Source organism: Peromyscus eremicus, chromosome X, assembly GCF_949786415.1.
Source record: "Peromyscus eremicus chromosome X, PerEre_H2_v1, whole genome shotgun sequence".
In the NCBI taxonomy this organism is placed as follows: Eukaryota; Metazoa; Chordata; class Mammalia; order Rodentia; family Cricetidae; genus Peromyscus; species Peromyscus eremicus.
Genome location: NC_081439.1, coordinates 34,844,946 through 34,861,360, shown reverse-complemented (window position 1 = coordinate 34,861,360; position 16,415 = coordinate 34,844,946). Strand labels below are relative to the sequence as shown.

Below are 16,415 nucleotides of genomic sequence, written 5' to 3'. Positions count from 1 at the left end.
GGGCTGTCCCTAGACATTGGCCCGGAGGGGGACTGTGAGTGTTAAGCCCCTGCTAGCAGACCCAAAAACCGGTCTCCGGCTCCCAGCCGGGGCGGCCTGGCAGTGGCCGGAGTTATACCTAGGCTGGCAATCGAACCGGGTCGAGGGGCAATCTTCGGGGGTGCTGGAACAGGTAAGGAGGGGCGCTTCTGGTCAGAGAGAACCTGATTGGGGCCTATAGGGGCGGAGGCCTCCCCAATCTTAAGCTCGACAGTGAATCCTACGCCCCGATCATATCCGGCCTCATATAACCTGAGCCCCCAAGTGCGCCCCCGCTGCCAGCTTCTATCAGCCTTCCCCGGGCCAGTGAAAGTTATATTTAGGGGGAGTCAGAGCCCGGGCTCGAATCGGCTGATCTCGGTGGACCCAGCTGAGCAAGACCCCCCCCCCCCCGCCTGTAGCCTTCCTGAAACCTCTATTGGGCTGGAGCTAGGACTCCAATATGCTGTGCCAGTGGTCTCGCAGCCCCATTGGGCGCAGAAGAAATTTCCTTCCCCCCCCCCGCATTTGAGGGCCCAGCCCCTCCCATCCCCCCGGACAGACATGAAAGTCCGACTGGGCGAATCTACATCTTGCTCGAGGGTGACGGCATCCCGGATCCGGCCAATGCACCCCCCCCCGGGTGGGTGGAGGAGTTTGAGGCATCTGCCAAACCATTTCCCCAGTTTGTGAGATGACCTTATGTTCCTGCTGGGTCGGTCTCCCCGGCAGCCTTCACATGAGAGGCGTGGATCCATGCAGCAATCGACCTTGAGTGCAGTGGGGGTGGTCAGCAAGACAGTGTAGGGCCCCTTCCACCGTGACTCTAGATTCTGGTGGCGCCGGACCCAAACGGAGTCCCCAATCTGGAAAGGATGGGGGACCACCGGCTTGTCCAGCTGCTCTCGGTAGGCTCCAGCCAAGGGTCTCCAGATCTCCTTCTGCACCAGCTGGAGGGCCTGTAGATGTGCCTCTAAAGTGGGGCTGGTGGCAAAAGATGAGATATCAGGATGGAGAAATTTCACGACTGGGGGTGGGGTCCCATATAGAATTTCAAAAGGGGTTAGGCCGTGCGGCCCAGGAGTATTCCGGGCTCGGTAAAGAGCCAAGGGAAGTAGGAGCACCCAATCTCTAGTGCCACTTGCAAGCGTTAATTTGGTTAAAGTCTCCTTAATTGTCCTATTAGCTCGCTCTACCTGTCCTGAACTCTGGGGGCGGTTTCCAATTAACCCCCAATAATTTGGCCACTTTCTGACTTACCAGAGAGACGAAGGCCTGCCCGTTGTCCGACCCCAATATATGAGGCATCCCATACCTGGGGAAGATTTCTTCCAACAGTTTCTTTGTTACCATATTAGCCGCCTCATTCTTGGTTGGAAACGCCCCAATTCATCCTGAAAAGGTGTCCACGAAGACCAGGAGGCACCGGCACCCACAGAGTCCGGGCCCAACCTCCGTGAAGTCTATTTCCCAATGTACACCTGGGCGATACCCTCGTTGACGAGCCCCTTTGTTTAGATGAATCTTTCCTGCATTGACCTGAGCACAGGCTGGGCAGGTGGAAGATACCTGCTGAGGCACCCGGTCCTGGTTTAGCACAGTCCCAGTATTTTTGTCCAGCAGGGTCTTTCAAATGGGTCAGTTCATGAAGGAACCTCAGCATATATCAGGTATGGGAGGTTGGCATGACCACCCGATCCCCTAATATATAGGCTTGCCTCTGCGGGTCGCAGTCCGCCCCCATTTTCTTTGCTAGCTCATGGTCCTCGGGGCTGTATGGCATGGGCTCTCTCCCGGGCGGAGGAGGCTCCGGGGTGTCCTGTATAGCCATTAACTGGCTACTCCCTGTTGGCTGGGATGCCACTGTCCGGGCGGTCAAATCCGCCAGCCGGTTTCCCTTGGCTATTTTGGAGTTGTCTCTTTGGTGCCCTGGGCAGTGGACAATACTAAGCTGGAGCGGAAGAAACAGGGCCTTCAGGAGGTCCAGGATTTCTTTCTTGTTCTTGATCTCCTTACCTGCGGATGTTAGCAGGCCTCTCCGCCGGTAGATTTCACCATGGACATGTGCAGTGGCAAAGGCGTATCTGCTATCTGTATACATGGTGAGCTTCTTACCTTCTGCCATCCGAAGGGCCTGGGTGAGGGCGATCAGTTCCGCCCGCTGGGCCGAAGTCCCAGGCGGGAGGGCCGAGGCCCATATCACTTCGTACTCAGTGGTGACAGCTGCCCCGGCCCTGCGTTCTCCTCCTTCCAGGAAGCTGCTCCCATCTGTGTACCAGACGACGTCTGAGTTCTTAAGCGGCTGATCCGTCAGGTCAGGGCGGGTGCCATGTGCCTCGGCCAAAATCTGGAGGCAATCATGCTCTATAGATGGGCTAGGCAGCGGCAGCAAGGTGGCAGGGTTAAGGGAGACTATGGGTCCGAACGTGACCCGGTCTGAGTCCAGGAGTAAGGCCTGGTAATAAGTCATCCTGGCGTTGGAAAGCCATCTATCTGGCGGTTGTCGGACCAAGGCCTCCACGGCATGGGAGGCCAGTACAGTCAGGGGCTGGCCTAGGGTCAGTTTCCCGGCATCCTTGAGTAGAACTGCAATGGCTGCCACCATGCGGAGGCAGGGAGGCCATCCTGTGGCCACGGGGTCTAACTTCTTAGACAAGTATGCTACAGGTCTCTTCCAAGGTCCCAGTTTTTGCACCAGTACCCCTTTAGCATAACCCGAGTTCTCATCTACAAACAGTTCAAACGGCTTGGTAATATCTGGCAGACCCAGAGCCGGGGCCTCAAGTAAGGCCTGTTTGATCCGTTGGAATGCCTCCTGCTGTTCCTCTCCCCATTGGAACATTACCCCTGGTCTAGTGAGGGGATATAGGGGGGCGGCCAATTCGGCGAACCCGGGGATCCATAAGCGGCAGTACCCAGCCGTACCCAGGAATTCCCGTACTTGGCGGGGGCTACGAGGAGGGGGAATGGAGAGTATTGTCTCTTTCCTTGCCTCCGTCAACCATCTCTGCCCCCCAGTCAGGGTGTAGCCCAGGTAAGTAACCTTGTCTCGGCAAATTTGTGCCTTTTTGGCCGAGGCTCTGTAGCCCTTCTGTCCAAGCCTGGCCAGTAAAGCCCGAGTGCCCTCTAGGCACTCGACCTGACTCCTGGCTGCCAGGAGTAAGTCATCTACGTACTGGAGCAAGGTCAGGGTTGGATGCTCGACTCGGAACCCAGCCAGATCTGCATGCAGGGCCTCATCAAAGAGGGTTGGGCTATTTTTGAAGCCTTGAGGGAGCCAGGTCCAGGTCAGCTGTCCCGAGAGTCCCTGCTCTGGATCTCTCCATTCAAAAGCAAACAGTAGTTGGCTTTTAGGGTGCAGTCTCAAGCAGAAGAAGGCATCTTTCAGGTCTAATACCGTGTACCAGACGTGCGTCGGTGGGAGGGTACTCAGGAGGTTGTAAGGGTTAGGCACCGTGGGGTGTATGTCCTCCACTCGCTTATTGACCTCTCTCAAATCCTGGACTGGCCTATAGTCCCCTGTCCCTGGTTTCCTAACAGGCAAAAGAGGGGTGTTCCATGGGGACTGACAGGGCTTCAGTACCCCTTGGTCCAGGAGCCTCCGGATATGGGGTTGGATTCCCTCATGAGCTTCCCGTGACATTGGGTATTGTCGGATTGAAACGGGAGTCGAGGAGGCCTTTAATGAGATCATCAGCGGTGGCTGATCGCGTGCCAACCCCAGGCCCCCAGTCTCTGCCCAGGCGCGAGGAAACTCTCTCAACCAGTTCTGTAGCTCCTCAGGTGATTTCTCCGGGGGTTCTGACTCAAACAAACGGTATTCTTCCTCTAAATTGAGGGCAAAGATTTGTATAGGGTCTCCTTTAGGACCCCTGACCCTCGGTCCCTTCTCATCAAAATAGATTTGCGCCTTTAATTTGGTTGGTAGGTCCCGTCCTAACAGCGGAGGGGGCATTCAGGTATGTGCAGAAAGGAGTGAGTTACTTGCCCTGAAGCCAGTTGAACTTTTCTCTCGATAGTCCAATAATATCTCTTGTTTCCAGTTGCCCCCTGCACCAGTGCAGAATGCCGACTAAGAGGCACTCCGGCATGAGTTAGGACTGAATGTTCGGCACCAGTATCAACCAGGAAGGTCACGGGCTGCCCCCCGATCTTGAGGGTTATCCTAGGCTCAGGGGGGGGCTCCTGGCCTCGACCCCCCTAGTCCCCCAGACTAAGGAGGTCCACGGTCTTGGGCTTGGGCCGGCGGGGTCCTTGTGGCTTCTTGGGGCATTCTCGGGCCCAGTGTCCCTTCTCCTTGCAGCAAGCACATTGATCTTTATCTAGGGGTGGCCTCCTTCGTTCTCCCGACCTGTCTCCCTCTCTCCGCTGTCTCTGAGATACAACGGCGGTCAGAATTTTCTTTATCTCCCTATGCTGTTTCCTATCCCTTTCCTCTTGTTTCTGCCATCTCTTTTCCTCACGCTCTTCAGGAGTTTCTCTCTTCTCTGCTTCCTTCATTAGGTCTGGCAACCCTAACACCTATAAACCCTCCAACCGCTGCAATTTAAATGCAGCGGGTGTCTCTTCCTTTATTCCCTTCCTTTCCCTGTATCACATTCCCTTAAATCTCCTCTCCCTGTGTCACATTCCCTTCCTTTTCCCTTCCTTTCTATCACATTCCCTTCCTTTCTATCACATCCTCTTCCTTTCTATCACATTCTCTTCCCTTCTATCACATTCATAGGCCTTCTAGCGGCCGCTCGGAGACCCGCTAAGAGCAACTGGCGATAGAGACGTAGATGCTCCCTACCTTCAGGCGTATTGAAATCCCAGTTAGGGCGAATCAAGGGAGAAGCTGCATCGATGACATTCGGGAGTTGGGATGGCCTCCCGTCGTCGCCTGGAACCTGCTTCCGGGCCTCCAGGAAAACTCTCTGCTTTTCCTCTACTGTTAAGAGGGTCTGCAGGAGCTGCTGACAGTCGTAAACCTCAGCATCTGCCAACGGCCGAATCACGGCCGCTAATGCTGCCGCCGCTGCCGCCTCCTCCACGGTGGCGGAAGCCGCCCCCGCGGCGGCTGGACGCTGAGCAGGTCCAGCCTGATGGGGAGGGGGCTCCCCTACCAGGAGATCTATGAGAGGGGAGTTAGGGTCCGGAGGGAGGACAGGGGGCCCAGAGACTGGAGGGAGCTGTGTAAGGAAAGGCTTGACCCATAAAAATGGGTTTTATACCAGAGACCTCCAGATGGCGATGTATGGGACCTGGTCGGGGTGTCCATAAGGATTAGGGGCCAAAAACCTTGCCCTCCACCTGTAAAATAAGAGAGAGGTTAAAGGATCCTTCTCGCGGCCAGCCAGCATTCATCATGACCCATTCGGCCTTGCAGAGGGTGATCCGTTTTTTTCTTTTTAGCAATGACACCTTCATTGCTTCCTCGGGCCTTAACATCAGACCAGTGGTCCGTGGTTAGGCTCAATGGGGTGGTGACGGTCTGCCCCATGGTGGTCTCTAGATAAAGAAGTGTTAGACAAGTAACAATAAACAAAAAGACAAGACCGACGACAGAAATTCGCGCTGCGCGGCTTCGGCGTAAAACCGAAAGCAGAAATTAAATTACCTGAACCTGAAACGGAGGAACCTCGCTCTCCGTAGATGGGGAAACGGAGGAACCTCGATCTCCGTTCTCTTACCAGCACCACGTATCCTTCTGATACGGGAGTGGCCCCGAAAAACCGTGACCCCTGGAACGTCTTCCAGGGGACTTCCCGTGACCCGTGGAGGGTCTTGGTGGGCGAAGTCTGAGCCCGTCAGCTCCTTCAGCCCCCACCGACTCAGCTGACCTGTACCTGACCTGACCTGAATTACCTGGACCTGAATTAGGGCGCCCGACGAGAACAGAAAACAAGTAGACAGACTGGGACAAGACAGACAGTGGCCGGCCAATTTACCTCCTGACAGTGGGTCGGTGGTCCCGAGGCAGGGGGTCTCTTTTCCCGGCCAATGCACCAAATGAAAGACCCCCCGAAGGCAGTCTTCCCTCAGGAGAGACCCTTGCCCAAGGAACACACCGAAACCACGAATCAGATGCAAACTGCAAGAGGCTTTATTCCGGAACACGGGTACCCGGGGCGACACAGTCTCTCAAGAAGCTCAAGGGACTGGCGCGCGCACGGGCTGGAGCAGAGGGTTTTTATAGGGTCGGGCACGGGTACAGAAACAAGAAGCCTGGTTACAGAGTTTTGATTGGATGATGCAAATGAGGCCAGTTCTGATTGGATGAGGCCAGGTTCAAACCCAGGTCAGCTCGTGGTTTCTGCCCGAGCTTCTGTCTAGGGTACAGGGTGTTTTCCGAACCTTTTTCTGACCTTTTAGTTCCTCGCTCTGGGGCTAGGTGGCTAACTGAGCTCCTCAGTACCTCTCAGGCTTTATTCAAAAGCAGCTGAGCCAAGCTATGTTAGGCGGGGAGGCTGGGGGTCTTTCAATTCAGTCCTTTGAAAATGCCTTGTGGTCCATTCAGAACCTAACTACAGAACTCTGCCCCTCGTGGAGGAAGAAATTCCCTACAACATGTATGTGAGGGGCCAGCTCTGTCACACCACGTCGGTTGTTCTATAAATGGCCACCTCAGAGCTCAGAGACACAGACATGCCTGTCCACTGTCCCAGGACACATGAGAGTGGGCACAGCAAGCTTCCCACCTGTGGCAACTCATGGTTACTCTTGTTTTAAAATGAGAAGCACACGGTCAAACAGCCTGGCTTAATTCCCCCTAAACGTGTCTGTGCCTGTATCATCTTCTTAGCCTGACAAGGGCAAACATTTGACACAATTGAGCAATCATTAGTTTCCTTTAAAAAGGCAATATCCATCTATCAGCTCACTTGATCCTTCAGCTTTTGGAATTGTTGTGATTGTTGTAATGTGCGTAAAGCAGCACCCTTTGAAGGCATGTCTGAAAGCTTACACTGACAAGCCATGAATACTGGTGGATATGTGTTTACCAGTTGAATCAAAACAACAAAACAGAAGACAAAATATTTAGGTTCCTCTGCAGAAACATAAGATTTCACACTTAGTTAAATGAAGGCAGAGACTTTATAAATAGGTCAAGAAAAAACGCCAAGATAATATTTGCCACCAAGTCTGCACAGGAGCAGTTTCGGGAAGTCAGAACTTCCTTGCAGAATCTAAATCGCACATATGTAAGGCATGGCAAGCAAACAGACAGAAAGAGAGGAGGGTGTGATGAGAAGGCTCAGCAAATGGAGGTGCTTGCCGCTAAGTCTGACAACCTGAGTTTGATCCTGGGATCCACGTGGCGGAAGGTGAGAACTGCTTGTTATATATATTTATATAATAGATAAATATATATTATATGTATTTTAAAGATATACTACATTGATTGAGCATTCCTCCACTGCAATCCCAGAGGCAGGAGCATCGGAGTTCCAGGTTATCTTTTCTACACTCTGAGTTCAAGGTCATCCTTGTCATTATAGCTAGTTAGAGGCCAGCCTGGTCTACAATGAGGCCCTGTCTCAAAAAACCCAAATCCAAACAATAGCAATTCATAAAACAAAAACAAGTGCTGTTTCTCCAGAAAGAATCATGGTTTAATGTGCTGTATGTAACTTTACCATTACTTTCCAAATAGGTTCACAACACTCATCCATTGGGTTGTACCAGGAGGCATGGTCAAGCATCCTCATCCATTTGGTTGTACCGTGTGACATGGCCAAGTGTCCTGATTAGAATTTCTGATCACCAGGATCCCATCCTCAGGATGGTATTAAGCATGCTTAAACATACAACGTGGGTTAAGGAGAGTCTCATGGGACTCTGAACCTATAGTGTGCCTGGGCTGTGATCTCCAGGGCACTGAGCAGGACATTTTTCTCCTTCGGGCTATTGAATACCATCTGTATACTTGCTAGACTATCAGAAAACTTGCTTAGTCCGGTCTGGAAAACAGTGTCTGGAGTTAGTTTGCCCAGAACCCCCAAGCTCCCTGTATTCCACAGCCATAGAAGGTGAATTCCCACACTCTGAGTACATGAAGAATCCTAGAACGGGCTATGCTACAGCCCTGCCAAGGCCCCCAACTTGCCAGTCCTCAGGGTTTGTGTCAGGAATGCCCACACTCCCATGTGACCAGGGACAAGTCAAGCAACACAGAGGACCAGAGTGACCCCAACTTGTCATCCAGTATAGGCACCATGAGGATGCAACAGGGTATGTCCTGGACCAACTTCACCGCCATCTTGCTAAGAATCAGGGGTCTTTGTATCTTGGCACTTCCCCCAGTCTTGCAGGGGCCTCTGTCCTGAGCCAGCCGAGGCTGAAGTTTGGATACTTTGTAGCTATTGTTTGCAGATCTGGGGAGCCAGTGGTCTGAGGGGGGTTTCAGGGAGGAGCTGGAGGAAGAGGATAGGGTGGGGCGTTATTGTGGGGAGGTGCCTCGTGTAGATCCCTGGGTGTTGGTGTCCAGAAAGCCAGGCTGCTGTGCCCTGACTACTGCGCTCCTCAGCTCCACATTACATGTTTGAAGTCTAGCATTTGCAAGCCTCTTCCTCCGAGGGAGCATCGTTTTGGAAAGGTACCCAGCAACATGGTCTGGCCCTCTGGTCCCAGCCTGGGTGGGGTTTCAGGGGGAGCCCCTTTCTTCCTCAGACACGGGTGGTCTCATGAGGCATTGACCCTGTCCCTGATACAGCAGGGAGCTGAGGCACTGAACAAAACCTGAGATAGCCTTGTTCCCGGCCTGTGAGAGCCGAACCTTCTGTTGAGGGCTGATGAGGCACATGGTGTAGACCCCAGTGCGTGAGAGAACCAGCCGGCCTGGGAGAGGCTCCTGGGGGCAACATGCTAGGTTCTGTGCTGGCGGCCTGTTCTCGGCTTCACTTTTGGAGTGTATTCCACAGAAATGGAATCTCCGTGAATAGGTTTCATGTCTGAAAATCTGCCATCCACATGCTGCACCAATGCCCTAAGGTGGGAACTCTTCATGCCTGTGAATTCGCTTTCTCCCCTTGTAGCTTCCTACTGTTGTAAGATGTTCTAGGACCCAGCATTTAGTCCTGGAAATCTGTGTCACTAACTGTGAGAAGAGCGACTGCCGTGGTTAGGTGAATGCCTTGTCACCCACGTGGCAGATGTTGGGGCCTCTGGGAAACTCACAGATGCCACAGTGAAGAGCAAATGGAAATGCAATCCTAGCTTCCTTGAAAGCCTGGATCATAGGAAGGGAAAGGAGAAGAAAGGATCAGGCCAGGGGAAGGGTTAAGGCGCAGAAAGGTGAGACTGGGGGGTTGCAGAGTGCCCTCCCTGTTCAGTGGCCTGTACACAGCTGCTTCCTTAAGGACGCTGCTATTAGGGGGAATAGGAAGAAGGATGTGTGAGACCACCCTAGCTTTTCTCAGGTGAGTTCCCCTACCTCGGAAGTGGTATAGCCTGAGGCTCTCACGTCACCTGCCTTCTGGAGTTGGTCTGAAGACTCATGGCTAGAACAGGGTTGGTATCAGTGTTACTCTGAATGTTCTGTGTTGGCAGAGCTGTTGTTGCAAGATGGAGAACTTCCTGAGGCTGCTTAGGGAGCGTGGGGACGCTCCCCCTCCCCCACCAGAGTTGGTGACCCTCGCGGGGAAGCTGTGTCGGGACTTCAAACACAACCCTGTTCAGGTGCTCCATCTGGTTAAAGCCATTCTGGACAGCCAGCATCGTTGGGACCTGCTAAACAACGTAGACATGGCCCTGGTGTGTACTCAGGTCCTGATCCATCAAGAGCAGCGGCTGTTAACCCTCCAGATTCTACAGGTATGATGAAGGTATGGTGGGCGGCACAGGAGAAGTGGGTCACAGCAGCCTCCACCACACCCATGGTGTCATGAGCTGAGGCAGGACAGCCCACTCTGACTTGACCAAGTAATGACTAGCTTGGTAAGCTAGGTAACTACCCTTTTAGAAAATTGTAGCATGAATCTTAAAAGTTCTTATTAATAAAATCAAACCTGAGGCCAGTTATTGGGGTGAATGCTGGATGGTTAGAGAGACAGAACAAGCCACAGCTAACCTCACCTGGCCAACTTCTCAGCTGGTCTTGTTTCCTCAGACTGGAAGCCTCTGTGTCCTCATATCCGAATGGCTCTCCGCTGAATTGCTGCTCAAAAGCCTGAATGCTTAACCAGCCAAATGCCTCCTAACCAGCCAAATGCTTCTAGATTCTGGTCCTCACGCCTTATATACCTTTCTGATTTTGCCATCACTCCCTGGGATTAAAGGCTGCTTTCTGGGATTAAAGGCGTGAGTCACCATGCCTGGCTGTTTCCAATGCTTCCTTGAACACACAGAGATCCAGAGGGATTTCTGTCTCTGGAATGCTAGGATTAAAGGCGTGTGCCAACATTTTCTAGCCTAAGTATCTTGTGGCTTTTCTGTTCTCTGACCCCAGATAAGTTTATTAAGGTACACAATATTTTGGGGAACACAATACCACCACATTTCCTCTCTTTTTGTCTAAAATTAAAAAAGCTTATAACTAATACAAGAAAAATTATGTCCAATAAGTCAAGATTACATAAATGAGGTCTAGTCCGTTAACATTTGACAGATTCAGGCAAAAAACTCCATTATATATATTAACAATGTCCAGTCCAGTAACATTTGACAAATTCAGACAAAAAATTTTCATTACTTATCTTATTTAAAACAAGTAATTCCTTTTTAAAAGAAGCTGAAGCTTCTCCCAAGCCTCCTAGGCCGGCCTCAAACTGTGATCCTCCTGCCTCTGCCTCCTTCAGTAAATCCTACCAGCATGCGCCACCACAACTGGCAACGTATAGGTCGGGTCTGAGCTGGGCCCCGCAAGGCCCTAGCCAAGTAGCTTTTCAAGAATTCGTAGCACAAACGTTGGGCGCCAGAGAAAATGCTTATTTGGTGGTAATCCCTCGCCAAGTGATGAGCGAAGGTGGAGTTTTGAGACAAAACTTTTCTTGGGGAGACAAAACACACTTGTTAATCACCCCAGACAGGGAACCCACAGTAGACCAAGTTATGGACTACAGCAAGGTCCAACTTGGTCTGAATCTCTTCCAGGCAGCTGGGCTGGTCTCAGAGTCTCCTTTGCAGCTCAGGTCTGTTTACTCTGGCTCCCAGGGAGGAGCATAGTGAATTTCTGAAGTTACTTTTGTTTTTAGCTGTTTACCTCCTTGTTTAAGGAGCTCCCCTGCAGGATGGAATGTTTGTGTCTCAGAGGCAACTGTTACACAACACTCCAGCCCTTGCTCTGGCTCTTGCATTCTTTCCTCCCCCTCTCCTGCAATGTTCCATGAGCCCTGGAGGAGGCAACTCTAGATGTCCACTCGGGACTAAGAAATAAGCCCCATGCCACAGTAACAGTCACGTTTTCTGTGGAACCTCACCAGTGGTTATGAGGCTCTCGCTAACAGTGTAGTATGGGCAGAAATGCAGGTTTAGAAGATGGTTTGACAGGCTCATCACATCCATCTAGTCAAACTATCATAGGTGCTTCCCCATTGGGACCTCTGGCCTCCCCAGACACAGGTTTTTGTCCTGCCTTACCTTCCCAGATGTGAGCTCTCTCTTGTGGAGCAGTCCTTAAGTCCAGTCAGAACGCTGTTGGGCTTACCCACTCTAGCACAAACAGGCATATCCTGCCTGGCATGCCAATGTTTTAGCACACAGGGTCCATAGCCAAACAGGAACGTCGGTGACAGTCCTCTACACCCGCAGCTTGCCCAGCCACCTCTGGCAGTATGAACCCCAGACAGCAGGCTGGGAGTTTCCAGCTCAGTGCCAGTTTGATTGTTCCGTGTCCTACAATCAAAGGATATGCATGTGGTGTCTTCAGCAATAGGCTCTGATTTTGGCATACAGTCAACAGCAGTAGCAATAGCCTCTATGGTTTGCGGGTTCTCCAGAACTTCCTGGCCGATGACTCATGAGGAGGTCGTCCCCCCCTGGAACTAGGGGTTTCATTCAATAACCTTATAGCCTCTGGGAGTGTCCTTTTGGATTTCAGTTAAGCCAGCCACACTTGGGTAGTAGGTAGGTGGAAGTACCATTGCACCTGGTTGTCTCTCCCATGGCTTTCCTAATCTGCAAAACCCTCAGAGGTTAGCATTGTGTCTTCTATGTAACAAAACGTTTGCCAGAGGATGGGCAGGGCAAGGCGACATCCCGAACCACCATCCCATCATAAATAGTGGAGTTACAAAGATAACCTTGAGAAGCACTTGGAAAGTCTGTTGTCATCTCTTCCCAGCAAGGGTCAGGAGATCCCAGAGGTTCCTGACTAAGAAGATACTAAAGCCAGACACAGTCAAGGTCTGATACAGTATGAAAAGGTTCCGTGCTGAGTAGCTTCTCCCACGGATCAAGGTTGGGTACAAAGCATGGATAGGTGGCACTGACTAATTAGCTCTCTGTTGTAGGAGGCTCCCGGACAGCGGGGGCTCCCTCCCAGATCCTAGGCACAAACCACACCTAAACACCAGAGGAATCCTCTGTTAGTCAGGGAAGAAAAGTTAATGTGGTTGCTCTGTGACTCAGGCAAAAGCAAATGACCTTTCAGGTGAAATTTTTAAGGAGAGAAAAAGGGGAGGCCTGTGTTAGCATCGGCTAGGATGCAGTGATATATTTTGACTTGGGTATGCTAATTAGGTGAACTAATGGGGGCGTGCCTGGGGGCTTTTGATTGCTGGACTTCAACACTTTGATAGCTGGACCTTGGTAGTCAGCCTCAGGAGGAGGAAGTGGACAAATAAGGGAACAGACCTTGGAGGCTAGCTTTAGGAATGTAATCTAATGGTTTGGGGTTTTTTGTTTGTTGTTGTTTGTTTATTTGTTTTGTTTTTAGCAAGGCAGAGGAAATACGGAGGAAGGGCAAAGTGTGCCAGAGTCACGAGCTCGAGTGGGCTATCCGTTCATCTGTAATCTTTGGTCATTCTCTCTCCGTCAATACAATCCATATCCTAGAGCTCTTTCTCGGAGCTTCCCTACATTTCTCTACACCTGATAAAGTCAGTGGGCCTGACTTAATCTGCTCAGACCTACCAGACAGTACAAAAGGGGAACATGGTCTTGTTCTCCTCTGCTGCACCTGCTGACTCTCCGGGTTGGCACTGTGGATGTAGCTGTAGCCTTTGCCTTCCATTCTCAACATCCTGCTGTTGGGGAGTTCCAGACTGGGCAAACAGTTTCCACCATTAGCATTACCTTTAGCTTGAGGGGAATTTACAGTCCCTAGTCTGGGACTATAATTGCCCACCCCTGGGACAGGCTTGATCCTCTTCACTTGTATTGTTCTATCAAGGGTGCCTTCTGTGAACTGCTCCTTGGGCCTTAAAGATTCCAGGGGCTCCGTAGCACACCATTTAGGTTTTCTTATTTCTTTCCGTAAGAACTCCAGCTCGACTCAAATCCAGTCACACTTGTCTTGAGGAACCCAGATATACCTCTTTCTCTGCTCTCCCATTTTGTTACCTCCTCTGGGTTGCTCCCTCACTTTACAGACACCCTTTAACGTGCTGGTCTAAGTTACTGGGATCTACCAAAGCCTTTCCCACGTGATCAAGATACTGCCCACCAAAGGGCTCAGCAAAGCCACTAAAGCTCCATCCTACCGGCAACCTCGAGGTCCCTGCTGGGTCAGCCTCTTCTTTAACTTCTCCATGAACATGGTTCTGTCTGGTCCAGTGAACTGGGCTTCAAACACAGCTCCTTCTACTCCTGGTTCCCTCCATAGTGTCTGCTCCTCCTCTGTGGTCCTCCAGCCCCTGTTAGTTGTGGGACTTCAGAGGGAGATAACCGAGTCTTCCTAATGGCTTTGCAATGCCGGCCCATCAGTGATGGGTTTCTCTCAGAAAGCCTCGGGTTAAGCAGCCTTTCACTTAAGGAGGGGTGGCTACTTACTCAGTTTTCCTGCTTCCACTGCAGTCAGACTGATGCCATCCACTCCCATGCCCCATGATCTCACAAGCCAGGCTGAGACAGACTGCTCCATCACTTATTTAAAAGTCTTCTCTCATTCCAGCAATTCCCACGCTGAGTATTTCCTGACCACACTTGTTTCTTGCATTGGACCATGCTTAATCCCCCATCTGCATGCTGGATTGCAGATTCTCCCACTTTTATGCTACAGGTAGGACCTGAGGAGTACCTTCTACTGCTTTTACCATCTCCCTCTCATCCTTTTATCTACTTTGTTTGCCACATCAGCAACTGTAGTTGAGGAGGCTATCTGCATATCCCTTTCTTGTTGCGAACAAGTTCCCGCTTGGCTGCCATCCCAGCTTCGGACATATTTCTGTTGCACACAACGCTGGACGACAGGCAACCTCTGCTGCTTGCTACCAGTCTCCAAACTTGTGCGCTAATATCAAAGCTGCGGAATTTCCTCTGAACCTTTAACTGTTTTCATCACATCTCCGTATTCATGTGGTGGACCCCGCTCTTCAGTTCGGCATGCCACCCCCACACCACACAAGCAAGAACGCCATCCTGGGATTATTCCCACAGGCACTCCTAATCCTGAGGACTCAGCCTTAGTTGCATGTCTCACTACCCACAGCAAGAACCATGCCACTGCTTTCAGAGCACAAAAGCACACTCCACCCACGACACAGGAACAGACAAGTGTATTGGAGCTTCCCTTGTGGATGCTCGCCCCTCTGGCTGTGCAGCCTCAGGTGCATGACTTGCATGCACAGGAGACTCATGTACTCACTCCTCGTCAACGACTCTTTGGTTCTGTCAGGTCTCTGTTTGGGCTCCAGTTAAGTTGTTTGACAAAAGATTTTTCTAGGGAGACGAAACACACTCGTCTACTCACCCCAGAAAGGGAACCCATGACAGACCAAAGGATGGATACTACTTGGTATCCAGTTTGGTGAATCAAAGAGTTTTATATGGGTTACTTACAGGACTATGGGTGTGGGTTACTTATTGGAGCAGAAACGACTCAAAGACAGCTGCATCACCAAGGTCCACCCCAGCACCAACCAACTGGTTAGCGGGTGTCCTTTCCAGGTGCCTTTGTTGGTCTGAACATCTTCTAGGAAGCTTGCCTGCATTCTCCTTCTTCCGGGCAGCTGGTCTGGTCCCAGAGTCTTGTTTGTGGCTTAGCTTAGCTGTGAGTGTTCTTTGATCTTGGCTCTACTGTATCTCAGAATCTTCTTGGCAGTTGAGCTCTGCTTACTCCCCCAGGATGGGCCCCAGTGAATCTGGTCAGTTTCAGGAAGGCCTTGAGGCTGTATTTTTTAGTAGTTGTTTACTGTCCTGCTTTAGGACCTCCCCTGTAGGACGGAATGCTTTAATCTGGGAGGAAACTGTCACACAACAGATGCAGTGACGCATTTGATACGGACACCTGACCTGAAGCTTAACATAGAGATGCATAGCTGTAATCTCAACACTCCGGAGGCAGAGGAAAGACAATGGCGAGGTGCAGGCCAGCCTCTGTCAACATGATAACACAGAATCACGCAGGAGGAATGTAGTGAACAGACAGGGAGTACACGGTTCAGCTGAGGTGACTACAGAAAGGCAATTAGTGGCATTGGTGACAGTAAACCCTGCAGTGGGACTAGAAACTCATGGAGGGAGTGCTTGCCCCGGGCAAGAGAAGGAGAACAAGGCGTAGTAAAACCACCATACCTTGTTCTCCATACTTGTGTGGTTGAGTGGAAGCTGGGCTTACTTAGAAGTTTGGAGGGTTGAAGGGTTCAAGATTAGGAAATAGGCCTGTGAGCTACTCAGGGCTGGCATGACAGATTTGGCAGGCCTGTGCGGTTACCGGCTGAATCAGGCCGCACTTCCCCAGGGCCTGCTGGATTGAAGGGCTTGTATGTTGAACTGACATTGGTGGTTGCTGGACCAGTGGTTCAGATCCCAATGACTGCCTTGCCCATAGGCTGGGTTGGTGCTCACGACCAATTCTCACACACTCCAGGTTGTGTAGGGTGACTGGGTTTCAGCAGGCTTTCCTTACAGGGCTGTCGGGTGCCAGGAGGCAGCCAGGAGCTGGTACGAGTCTGGAATGACGTCCACTATCACCTGACCATGAGGAGGCTGTGTGTCTCCAAGCTGAGCCCGGGACAGAAGTTTCGCTGTAGGAAGAGGTACTTGATGATTGCCCTCTGTGCTGGCACCATGGGTCTTCCAGGGTTGGGATGTGCCATCCGAACCCCAAGGGGCTGAGGAAACAGGGACAGGAAGTCACCTTAGCAGTATTTATTACAATGTAGTGAACATCATGACGTCAGCATTTGTCACACCCTGGTAGGCCCATCACACAGTCACAACTCCAACTGTCACCTGTTACATGGTAGCTGGAAGTAGAGGGCTGCACGCAGCTGGCATCCTGTCTGTCTCTACTTCCAATCATCACTAGACAAGGA

The 16,415-nt window shown here is 51.4% G+C and overlaps 2 protein-coding genes across 2 annotated transcripts in view; one reads left to right on the top strand and one right to left on the bottom strand.

Annotated features, from left to right (window-relative positions):
- Nucleotides 1–1,684: 1,684 nt before the first annotated feature.
- On the bottom strand, nt 1,685–8,803 carry LOC131899766 (uncharacterized). Its single transcript, XM_059251228.1, is given in 4 exon segments — nt 1,685–3,966; nt 3,969–4,169; nt 4,979–5,131; nt 8,740–8,803. Coding segments are annotated over 4 exon segments (2,700 nt in total).
- Nucleotides 8,804–9,562: 759 nt separating this feature from the next.
- LOC131899765 (anomalous homeobox protein-like) overlaps nt 9,563–16,415 on the top strand; it is a 28,212-nt gene continuing 21,359 nt past the window's right edge. The window contains 2 exon segments of the mRNA XM_059251227.1: nt 9,563–9,813; nt 16,009–16,136. Coding sequence (XP_059107210.1) covers nt 9,565–9,813; nt 16,009–16,136 — 377 coding nt within the window. The 5' untranslated portion in view covers nt 9,563–9,564.